Here is a 12918-nt window from a genome sequence, read left to right as displayed (position 1 = left end):
CACACTGTTGTATTTGAGAAGTTGAGCTATTGTCACAGACGCCGATGCCGATGACTGACATGCCTGATCTTTGATGCCTGCGCCCTCTAAAATCATGGAGACCATTGTCAGCAGCAATTGTGGCACAGACTCTTCTTGACATTTGTTTGAGAAGGACCCATTGAAAGGCTGAGATGACTGGAACATATCCTTCCTTATAATCCCTGCAGCTCGTGCCAGGTGCACAACATCACTGTCAATATCATGTTGACATGCCTTGGCTAATGCACTGCCAATGTCTTCCTGAAACACCAGCAGGACATCTCTTCCCTGCCTGTGCTCCTGCAGATCAGGGAAGTGTGCCAGGATACGCTCCTTGAGTCTGGTTGTATGGACTCGTGTTTCCAGCACAACTCCGAACTGTTCCATTCTCATTGTGTAGAGCTTGGTGAGGTCTGCCATCTTGAATACAGGAGCAGTGTCTTCTTCGTTAGCAGTTTCCTCTATGTACGTTACCAGTTCAGCAAGGACTATTGCTGAAATGACATCTACCGTGCTCTGGCTTTGCTCAGCAAGCTTTTTTGCTGCCCTCACGCGGTTGTATAGGGATGTCAAACATTTCTTATGGTACTTGGCCTCTCTTGCGACCATGTCCCCAGCACTCAGTTGGGCTAACAAAGTGGTATCCTGAAGAAACTCTGCAGCCTTGCGAACGTGTTTATCTAGTTCCAATGTCGCTGCTTGATGAAACTCCAAACCAAGCTCTTGCTGGCAGAAGAAGCACAAATTGTCGCATATGCTATCAACACAAGCTGCCTGAGACCTAGTAAGCTTGTACTTATCTGTGATTGTACTGGGGATAGGGCTTCCCTCTGGATGACTTCTCTTCTGTACCCGCTGTAGCTTGGTAGTGTTATATTTCACCCTGCATGACTTGTGCCACTTGGCTTGGTGGGCAGCTAGAGTGGCAGCTATCCCTTGGCCTTCATCCAGTCGTTGCAAGTCCACGTCTTGTGGCAGCTTGCCTAGTTTATTGAATGCTGATAGATTGTCTTCAAGTGTCTTGTATCCAGCACCTGCATCAGTTCTTTTCGTGACAGCAGGACACTGTAGGGACTCTCCTATATCAACTTGACACAGAACACAGAGTTCCCAGTCCAGTGGCGTCTTTGGCGTTGAAGTTACATGCTTGGTAACATGAACTAACTTGAACTGCTTCGACATGATTGAAACCTGGATGGAGCAAACAAACAAAAAAGTCGTTTAATTAGGGGTTAATCAACGGACCAGCATGTTTTATCTACAGGACAATACATGACCCCCCCTGAAATTTGACACCAAATGACCTCTTTTAGGGGTATTTTTGGCCGAAATTTTCAAATTTTTCACTCCCCAGACCCCTAGATGTTCCCTTGAGCTCAGAATCGCCGCTGTAATGTGTCTACTGATGTTAGAAAAGATATAGGGTGAATGGGGCAATAATTGTGCCTGTAGGATTTGTTTCCGCCACCCCCCCTAAGGGTTACAGATTTTTAAAGCCGCCATTTTGAAATCCAATATGGCGGCGACCTTGGGTGAATTTCAAAGTGGTTCCATATCTGAAAATGTTCTAAATATAACATTCTATCATTGTGCCAAATTTGGTGCTTCCATCACAAAATGCACAATTCTTCTTAAATTTTTGCTATGCCGCTGCACTATGACGTCATCGCCATGCACGTCCGCCTTGCCTGCAAAGTTCCAGAGGAACCATCTAGCAGTGCGTCATTACGGATTATAAACTACTCTAGCAGTGCCCTGATGAAGCCCCAACAAGGGCGAAACCAGGTCGGTAACTGTGAGTTTTGCATGGACTTGTGACAGTATCTGTATTTATAATCCGTAATGACGCACTGCTAGATGGTTCCTCTGGAACTTTGCAGGCAAGGCGGACGTGCATGGCGATGACGTCATGTTGTCCGCTCATTAGGTTGGAGAACCAGATTACAGATACCATTATTAGTAACTCCCAACCGCAACCAGGTCGACTCCATATGATGAGTGGATACCAGAGATAACGTCACCGCGTGGCAGGCGATGCGTATCGCTCCCAGCAAGGTGCAGCAGCAGCTGTATGGGACACCTTGCTGGCGGTTCTCCACTGATGATATGAAGGTCGCATAGTGACTTTTATATATATATATATATATATATATATGTATATATATATATATATATATATATATATATATATGTATGTATGTATGTATGTATGTATGTATGTATGTATGTATGTGTGTATGTATGTGTGTGTGTGTGTGTGTGTGTGTGTGTGTATGTATGTATGTATGTATGTATGTATGTGTATATATATATATATATATATATATATATATATATATATATATATATATATATATATATATATATATATATTCGATATATATACAAGTCAAGATATATATACAACGGAATATATGATACAAACGGAATATATATATATATATTCCAGATATATATACAATCCCTGGTGTTGGGCTAGCGGCTAGGGTGCCGGCTTAGGATACCTAGGATCCTGGGTTCGTAATCCCGGTCGATCGCTGAATTAACGCCAGGGGGGTTGACTCAGCCTGTCATCCTTCCGAGGTCGGCTAATTGAGTACCAGTTCACTGGTAATTCCCCTGTTTGTCGTTAAAGGCGGCAAAAAGGGTTGGCGTCAGGAAGGGCATCCGGCCGTAAAACATTGCTTCAAAAAGGGGACCAAAAAACAACAACAACCACGGTTCCCGAAAAAGGCCAACCCCCGCTTGCGGGGAAAAATGGCCTCTAAAGGTGTTGTTTATATATATACAAGTCAAGAAAAATATATATATTCCATATTAAATGCCAAGTCTGTATATATACAAATATATATATATATATATATATATATATATATATATATATATATATATATATATATATATATATATATATTATATATATATATATATATATACACAGTGGTACCTCGGCTTACGAGTTTAATCCGTTCCGTGACGGAGCTCGTAAGCCAAATCGCTCGTAAGTCAAAGCAAATTTTCCCATTCAAATGCATTGAAATGCTATTAATCCGTTCCAGCCTCAAAAAAAAAACACCAATTTTTTTTGTTAGGTGCTTTTAAATAACAAAAATGTACTTTATAAATAACAAATAATGTATAAACAAGCACGACCTCGTATATACTGTACATAATACAAGAGAATGTAAAGAAATAAACTGGTTTTATTAAGCAGAGGAGAAGAGCATGCCAGGTGAGGTGTGCGTGTTGTCGACTTGGCGAGGCAGTACGATCGTACTCCTTCTACGATATGTACGATTTTGAAGCAGAAGGAGTCCATAAAGGCTATAACGCCAGCCAAGGGCGTTACGATTATTTCAAAGCTCCGGACCTCTATCCATGAAGATATGGAGAAGTTGTTGTTTGTGTGGTTGAAGGAGAAGCAGCTCGCAGGAGATACCGTGACCGAGAGCATCATGTGTTTGAAAAGATTGAAACTCGGATATCGAGCACGGACCACGAGGTGTTTTTTCTTTTTTCTTAATCTCGGTTTCAGTGAACTTTTGCTCTGTGCTCACGTGTACTGTACCTGTACCTGTAATGGTACGTCAGAGGATGGCACCTGTTGTCATCATATTAAGTGCAAGATGTTCTGCATCGTAAGTTGGTACACCGTGGTCTTTCGGCGGTGTTTAAGCCGGCCGTCTTGGCTTCTGTCACCATTGGCATTGAGTCTTTCGATGTAGGTAGGTCGTTGTGTGCCGGTGCCTTGGCCGAATTCCTTCATTGCTGCATTGTTAGCTCACCTGGTTTTTTATACCACATCTTTGGTTATCGGACCAGCGAATGACATCATCTCCTCCAAAGTATGGCTTATTCTCACTTGTCTTGGACGATCTTCTACTTCTAGCCTTCCACCGTGCATTTGGTGTCCACTGTACTTACTGTACAGTGCCTGGTAAAATTGATGTAATGGGTTTTTGACCGTCAACGCCATGAACCGTCATGAACCGTCATGAACCGTCAACCGCCATGAACCGCCCATGAACCGTCAACGCCATGAACCGCTAACACTCAAAAGCCCATTTATCGCGCCTTATAAAGCAAAACGCAAACCGAAAGCCATGCCTCTCAAGCGAGGCGTGCTTCCGTGGTCACGTGATCCACAGGTGTAGCTCATTATACCCGCACGCGCGACACGCTTTGGCGGTCACGTGACCAGCCACTCTGGAGGCGGGGATCCCCGCCGATGACGTCACCGGCTGGAGCAAGGAGATTCCTCGCTCATGTATTTCGACGATTGCGTGTTTTATATCCAAGCAGAGATGCTTTCACGGCAAGATAACCGCGTGACCGGAACCGGAAGCCACAACCGGAAAATTCAAAAAAATAAATTTTTTGAGCTCGTACATCGGATCTCGGCTCGTATCCCAAAGCAACAAACCGCACCGAGCGACGGCTCGTATCCGAAAAACTCGTACGTTGGGGCACTCGTAAGCCGAGGTACCACTGTATATAATATATATATATACTAGCAGAAGTACCCGGCATTGCCGGGCGGGGGAGGGGAAGAGGGGGGAAGGGGGGAGGGGGGAGGGGGGAGGGGGAGGGGGAAGGGGGGGGGAGGAGATGGGGAGGGGGAAGAGGAGGGGAGGGGAACAGGGGGGAGGGGAAGGGGGGGAGGGGAAGGGGGGAGAGAGGGGAGAGAGGGGAGGAGAGGAGAGGAGAGAGAGAGGGGAGAGAGAGGAGAGAGAGGAGAGAGGAGAGAGAGGAGAGAGAGGGGAGAGAGAGGAGAGAGGAGAGAGAGGAGAGAGAGGGGAGAGAGGAAGAGAGAGGAGAGAGAGGAGAGAGAGGAGAGAGAGGGGAGAGAGGAGAGAGAGGAGAGAGAGGAGAGAGAGAGAGGAGAGGAGAGAGAGGGAGAGAGAGGAGAGAGGGGGGAGAGGAGAGAGGGGAGAGAGGAGAGAGAGGAGAGGAGAGAGAGGGGAGAGGAGAGAGAGGAGAGAGAGGAGAGGAGAGAGAGGAGAGGAGAGAGAGGAGAGAGAGGGGAGAGAGAGGAGAGGAAGAGAGAGAGGAGAGGAAGAGAGAGGAGAGAGAGGGGAGAGAGGGGGGAGAGGACGAGAGGGGAGAGAGGAGATAGAGGAGAGGAGAGAGAGGAGAGAGAGGAGAGAGAGGAGAGGAGAGAGAGGAGAGGAGAGAGGGGAGAGAGGAGAGAGAGGAGAGAGAGGAGAGAGGGGAGAGAGGGGAGAGCGGAGAGAGAGGAGAGAGAGGAGAGAGAGAGGAGAGAGAGGGGAGAGAGGGGAGAGAGGGAGAGAGGGGAGAGAGGGGAGGGAGAGAGAGGAGAAGGCCCCTCCCCCCCTCCCCCTTCCCCCTCCCCCCTCCCCCTTCCCCTCCCCCCTCCCCCTTCCCCTCCCCCTTCCCTCCCCCTTCCCCTCCCCCCTTAACCTCCCCCTCCCCCTTAACCTCCCCCTCCCCCCTCCCCCCCCGTCCCCCCCCCCCTCCCCTCCCTTCCCCCTCCCCTCCCCCTCTTCCCCCTCCCCTCCCCTCCCCTCCTCTTCCCCGTTCCCCTCCTCTCCTCTCTCTCCTCTCTTCCCCTCCCCTCCTCCTCCCCCTTAACACCAGGGGGGTTGACTCAGCTTGTCATCCTACCGAGGTCGGCAAATTGAGTACTCAGTTCACTGGTAATTCCCTGTGTGCCGCAAGAGGCGCCTAACAGGGTTGGCGGCACGAACCCGGAAGTCGGAACTCATTGTCGTCAAATAAATGTAGCATGTATGTTTCACTCTCTGTCACATGCCGTTGGTCCCATGTCAATCGGATGAAGTTGAAAAATTAACATTACGAAGTTTCTCTGGGACGTACTGATTCCGAATAATGAAGTTGAAAAATTAACGTTCCGAAATACGCTAATTACGCTAACAGAAGCGCTGGCGCTGCGAAGCGCTAGAGGGAGCGCTGCGCTCCCTCCCTTCGATTCCCTCCCTCTTCTGCTAGCGCTTCTGCGCTAATACGCTAATTTTAAACCTGAAGTTTAAAAAAATTTAAGGTGTGCTGTAGTTGCTCTGAGACGTACTGATTCCGAATATGCCTTTGGTTTTTCTCTGCGATGAGTAGTTCTCGAGTTATAAGAGGACAAACAAACAAACATACTTTACTGCTTCATATATATAGATGTATATATGTATGTATATGTATGTATGTATATATATGTATGTATATATATGTATGTATGTATATATATGTATGTATGTATATATGTATGTATGTATATATATATGTATGTATGTATATATATATGTATGTATGTATGTATATATATATGTATGTATGTATATATATATGTATGTTTCACAGTATATATATGTATGTGTATGTATGTATGTATGTATATATGTGTATGTATGTAATGTATGTATGTATATATATAATATATATATATATATATATATATATATATATATATATATATATATATATATATATATATATATATATATATATATGTACATACATACATACATACATACATACATACATACATACATACATACATACATACATACATATATATATATATATATATATATATATATATATATATATATATACATACATACATATATATTGTTACAGACGCGGTTTTGGATGTTAGTTTACCGAGCGGTTTGGTATGACCGCGTCTGCACAGTTTACCCGATTACACTCGAACGTTGGCCAAATCGCGCTATGCTAAATCAATTAAGGAAAGGACACAACGGCTGGGTTGAATGACACGACACCAGGGGTACAGTTCTCAAGACCTCCGGAGGAGGTTATAATATTTGTATGCAGAACGTTTTAGGATTACACCGACAAGAGGTACAGCATAGAAGGTGGGCACTTAAATACGGTCTTATCTTAGCCCTGACAGACCACAGATAAACGGGACAAGACTGACTCACACAGGGATTGATGGCAAGGAGGGGCAGGTAGTCGATGGCTCAAGGTGCACCTTGAGCTCAGGGGCAGAATCGACCCGGTCTGGTCCAGAGATGCGGGGAGGTATCGTTGCGCTGGAGGTGGCGTCTGTTTCTCTTCAAGCTGGGGGCGCATCTCACGTCACCTCCGGTAAGTGGCTGCGTATATCCAGCGGGGAGTGACACGCCCTCGGCTCGTTAGCTCCGCCCAGATGGAATCGGCCCGCCGCTTCTTATTGGGTGCGGGGGGGTTACCGGGCTCCGCCCTTGACGAGGAGCTGACAGTCAGCCCCTTCGTGGTAACCCCGTCGGAGCACATGGGCAATGGCGGCCAACCAAGCGTGTGAGGAGTGAGGACGCCCACTCCCCGCACCGCCGCCGCCGCCCCCGCTGTGGTTGTAGTTCCATGAGATGATGGGAGGATGCGGAGATGAGGTTGTGGGGAGGTATTGGGAGTGTCCTAAACTCACTACTGGTGCCATACAAATCACATTCTGGTGCAACAAAGAGTCAGAATTAATGGAAACGAGTCCTTAACTGACATAGACTAAGAATAACTAGCAAGATGTCCTATAGTTGTCTACGTGAGATGCGGTGAACCTGGGCACGACATTTAATGGGGGAAAAAAGGGGAAGGTCGGTTCTACAGAGTGTTGTTTACAGACAATGGGACGAGGGAATGGGGGATTGGGGATAGTTGGGGAGTATTGGGGAAATAGGGGAATATTTACAAGCGGATATGGATGGAGGCCAAATCCCATATCCGCAACAATATATATATATGTGGTGTGTACCCCGGTTTAGAATAGGTACACCGTATCCCTGCGCATCGTAAGAGGCGACCAAGGGTTGGCGTCAGGAAGGGCATCCAGCCATAAAAACATTGCCTCAAACAGGGAACCATGATTGTCATGGGGCCCGCAAGGCTAACCCCCGCTCTAGCGGGGAAAATGGACTTAAAACGATCATTCATATATATATATATATATATATATATAAATATATATATATATATATATATATATAATGGTATCTGTAATCTGGTTCTCCAACCTAATGAGCGGACAACATGACGTCATTGCCATGCACGGCCGCCTTGCCTGCAAAGTTCCAGAGGAACCATCTAGCAGTGCGTCATTACGGATTATAAACTACTCTAGCAGTGCCCTGATGAAGCCCCAACAAGGGCGAAACCAGGTCGGTAACTGTGAGTTTTGCATGGACTTGTGACAGTATCTGTATTTATAATCCGTAATGACGCACTGCTAGATGGTTCCTCTGGAACTTTGCAGGCAAGGCGGACGTGCATGGCGATGACGTCATGTTGTCCGCTCATTAGGTTGGAGAACCAGATTACAGATACCATTATTAGTAACTCCCAACCGCAACCAGGTCGACTCCATATGATGAGTGGATACCAGAGATAACGTCACCGCGTGGCAGGCGATGCGTATCGCTCCCAGCAAGGTGCAGCAGCAGCTGTATGGGACACCTTGCTGGCGGTTCTCCACTGATGATATGAAGGTCGCATAGTGACTTTTATATATATATATATATATATATATATATATATATATATATATATATATATATATATATATATATATATAGTTTTGTTGTGGAATGGGAAGGTGTTGTGGTAGGAGGAGACCTAAATGGACATGTGGGAAGGAGTATGGACGGTTTTCAGGGAGTTCATGGGGATTACGGATATCGTGTGAGAAGTGGAGAAGGGGAAAAGATTTTGGAGTTTGCTGATGGAGCTGATTTGTTGATTTGTAATACTCAGTTCCAGAAAGAGGATAATAAGCTTGTTACATACACGTCAGGTGGGTCGACGACAACCGTTGACTACCTTCTGGTGCGGAGGCGAGATAGGGGGCATCTCTGGGACACAAAGGTGATCCTGGGGGAGGAGGCTGTTTCACAGCACCACTTGGTTGTCTGCGACATAAGGGTGAAAGGTGCGAGGAGAGCTCGGCGGGTGAAGTACCAACCGAGAATGAAGGTGTGGAGGTTGAAAGAGGTGAAGGCATTAAAAGAGAGGCCCAGTAGGGTAGAGGATGATGTGCTTGAGCTTGAAAGTGGTTGGATGCCAATGAAAGATAGTCTGTTGGGAGCCGTTGGTGAGGTATGTGGATGGACAAAAGGACCACCGAGGCACTCAGAATCATGGTGGTGGGATGATGAAGTTGGAAAGAAGATTGACGAGAAGAGGAAGAAGTACAAGGAGTGGCAGAAGGCGAAGGGTATGGGGGCAGAAAAAGCAGAGCATGAAAGTTATAAGGCTGCAAAGAAAGAGGTAGCAAAGGCGCAGGAGGCATGTAGGAAAATGTTCGGAGAACGCTTGGATTTGAAGAGGGTCAGAGAGCGGTTTTCAGGATTGCAAAGCAGATAGCGAAAGATAGGAGTGATGTGATGAGGGTGAGTTTCTTGAAGGATGAAGTTTGACAAATCGTTGTGGACCCAGATGGAATTAAAGGAAGATGGAAGAGATATATGGAAATACTGTTGAATGCAGAGAATGATTGGGATGGCAACATAGAGAGTAACCCAGTTTTAGGACGGTAGAGAAGATAACCGAGAAGGAAGTTGAGGAAGCGATAAAAGCAATGAAGAGTAGAAAAGCGGGAGGGCCGACGGGAGGTTGTGGGAGATATGTTGAAGGCAGCGGGAAGTTGGGGTGAAAAGAGAATGACAGAGATATGTAATCTGGTGGTGAAAGAAGGCCGCATTCCAGTGGATTGGGAACTGAGTACCCTCGTCCCTCTATACAAGGGGAAAGGTGACCCTCTGGACTGTCGCTCGTATCGAGCGACAAAGTTATTGGAGCATGGAATGAAGGTATTGGAAAGGGTGTTGGAGAGGAGGATAAGGAAGAAAGTGAAGATTGACGAAATGCAGTTTGGATTTATGCCAGGAAGAGGAACGACAGACGCGCTCTTTATTGTGAGGCAGTTGCAGGAGAAGCACATGGAGAAGAGGAAGAAGTTGTTTCTTGGGTTTGTTGATCTGGAGAAAGCATTCGATATGGTTCCATGTGAAGTAGTTGCATGGGCATTGAGGAAGTTAGGAGTGGAGGAATGGTTGATCAGAGTAGTGATGGCAATGTACAAAAGAGCGCACACAGCTGTAAGGACGAATGACAGGAACAGTGGTGAGTTTGCGGTGAAGGTGGTCGGTACTAATAGTCATCAGTGGTCGGTACTAATAGTCCAGTCAATCTAAATAAAATTTGACAAAACCCACCACATATTGCAACAGAAATGAAACCTCTTCTATTTGTCTGAGTAAGGTCTACTTGATAACGTATCAAAAGTATAATGACATATTTGCGGTGGAAAATGATGAATTTTGATAATTAAAATTATCTGTTTTTAACCCATTTTCATTATAAAATGCCGAAATAGCAGAATTTCAGATAGGCATAACTTTGTCAATTTTCAAGATAAAACAATAAAAACAACACCATAACACATAATTTAATGGTCTATTAATAATTTGGACGTGTTTAAAGTATTATATTGGGTAACTCGGGGAGAGTGGGGATAGTTGAGCTGGAGGTAAGTTGAGCCACCCCCTCTAATTCGCGCATCTCTGTCACTTCGGTCGCCCAGACCTGCATGGTCAGGTTATATGCAAATGATATACCAAGGAAGCCACCCAGGACAAGCATCTGTGATGTTCCTCCCGATGATCGACATGAATCCCAGCGACATGACATGTGTGAACTCAACGTTACATTTTGTATCTGAACATGCCAGGCACCATGGAGTGACACCAGTACTTACATTCGACCAGCCTTTGTGGTTCAAGGCAATGACAATTGTTGAAAGTGCTCCAGAGGACAGTCCATTGCATTCGGTGGTGTTACGACTATGGGGGTTCCATACTTTGATGAGTTTTCTTGGAAGCATAGGACACTTAATGGCGGGGACAGGCCTTCAAGAGCTCCTGGAAGTGATCTTTGCTGGCAACACGGTTTTACATATACTCAGTGGTAAAGCTGTTGCCCGTGCCATTCGCGGTCACTTTCTTATCGATTCTGTGCTTCATACACTTTTGCTCTGTGATATTTTCCAAACAAAGCTGTCCATATCACCCCAAGACATCAATTCTGAGGAACTTGAAGCAATAGGAAACCTCTACGATGATCTCGTTTCTGGTAAAACCACAGTGGAGGAAGTGAAATCATCTTCAGAGCTGAACTCTCTGCAAAGGAAACTTGAAGCAAGCACAAAAAGTCTACTGGAGGCAAAATACATCACTGCCAAACTGTGGCTGCAGTATATGGAAATGGTTAATATCATGATGACATTTATCAGATCTGAACGGCAGGCGATTGGTCTCTCCACCTCGGGACATTGCAAGCCATGTTACCATACCTTGCAGCATCTGGTCATAACCTCGACACAAAGTTCTTACACTTGTACCTGCAGAAGATGACGCAGTTGGCAACCACACATCCCGATGTTCACAGGCAGTTCACCCAGGGACTACACGTTGTCAGGAGGAGTGATCGTTTTTGGGGAGGGTTGTCCCCGGACCTTGTTATTGAGCAGGTACTAATGAGAAGCCTTAAGACGTGTGGTGGTCTTACGAGATGGAGGGGCATGACAGAAATCCAACGACTCGTTTGGTGTCTGTCAAGACCTGCTTGCGCAGAATTGAACATTGCCATGCAGCAGCTGACGTCAGTCACATATGAGACAAGTGAAGAACACAAGGACCAATCAAGATCTAGGCAAACAAGGGACACTGCGGATTCAGAAAAGCTCATGTCATTCATTGAATGGAGGTCCCCATTTGAGGCAAAGCTCTCACTTCGGAACGTAGTTAGTGGCATCACAGCTGGACCAAAGGTTAATGTTGATTGTGCAAAACAGATCGGAGAGGCCATTCTAAATGAAATGGATGGAAAAACTGTGCTTCAGTATTCTTTCAAGAGAAAGAACCAAGCTGTAACGTTTGATTCTAAGGCAGCAGTCAAGATAGGTAATGACGTGGTCCAAATAGACCCTCTACTCCTATTCCAAAGGCTAATCATCACCGGATCTCAAGCTAATGATCTTGCGAATGCCCTGACCTATGAACTCTGTAACTACCCCCCTGCATTGTTTGAAGGGAAGGACAGACTCTTAGAAGCCGTGAAAGCGCAACTTGCTAAAGCCATCTGGACTGTTGTACCATCACAACCACCACGTCCACCAAGTCAGAATTTCAAGTATGTTCTTGATGGAGGGGCTCTCCTGCATCGTATTGCTTGGCAAGTGGGTGACACATATGGCAAGATATTGGAGGATTATAGCAAATATGTGACAAAACACTATGGTCAGGCAGTGGTCATATTTGACGGGTATAAGGCAGGGCCTTCAACAAAGGACAGCACACATCAGCGCCGAGGGGGGTTTGAAGGGCAGAAAGTGATGTTCAATCCATCCATGAAGTTGCAGTTAAAAAAGAATGAGTTCCTCTCAAATCAAGAAAACAAGGTACGGTTCCTTGACCTTTTGGGGGAAAGTCTAGTCAGGTGTGGCTGTGAAATAGCATTTGCTGCAGGGGACGCTGACTTACTTATTGTCCAAACAGCAGTGGACATCTCAGAAACATGCGAAGCAGTACTAGTGGGTGATGACACTGACCTGCTTGTTCTGCTAATTCATCTTGCTGGCAGAAACAAGCACAATATCTACTTTCAACCCGAACCAAAGAAAGGAGCAGGTGTCAAATCTATGGGGGTCAATGTCATCAGGGACACACTAGGGCAGAACATCTGTGAGAATATTCTTTTTGTGCATGCTTTCCTGGGGTGTGACACGACAGCGAGGATATTCGGGGTTGGAAAAGCAGTTGCTTTGAAACTGGTCAATGACAACACAGAATTCTGTGAACAGGCTGAACTATTCGGAAATAGACAGTCATCAAAGGATCAGGTCATCAAAGCTGGAGAGAAGGCCATGGTCAC

General features: G+C 45.8%; 1 protein-coding gene across 1 annotated transcript in view; it reads left to right on the top strand.

Moving 5' to 3' along the window:
- The window catches only part of LOC137439183 (uncharacterized), a 320724-nt gene that overhangs the window by 139702 nt on the left and 168104 nt on the right, over positions 1-12918 (top strand). Inside the window, exons 8-9 of the mRNA XM_078767715.1 lie at positions 10609-11252; positions 11393-12913. Coding sequence (XP_078623841.1) covers positions 10609-11252; positions 11393-12913 — 2165 coding nt within the window. The remainder of the gene's footprint in view (positions 1-10608; positions 11253-11392; positions 12914-12918) is intronic.

Source organism: Myxine glutinosa, chromosome 13, assembly GCF_964187855.1.
Source record: "Myxine glutinosa chromosome 13, kmMyxGlut1.1, whole genome shotgun sequence".
NCBI lineage: Eukaryota > Metazoa > Chordata > Myxini > Myxiniformes > Myxinidae > Myxine > Myxine glutinosa.
Note: the sequence above shows the minus strand (reverse complement) of the source record. Positions and strands in the feature narration are given on the sequence as shown.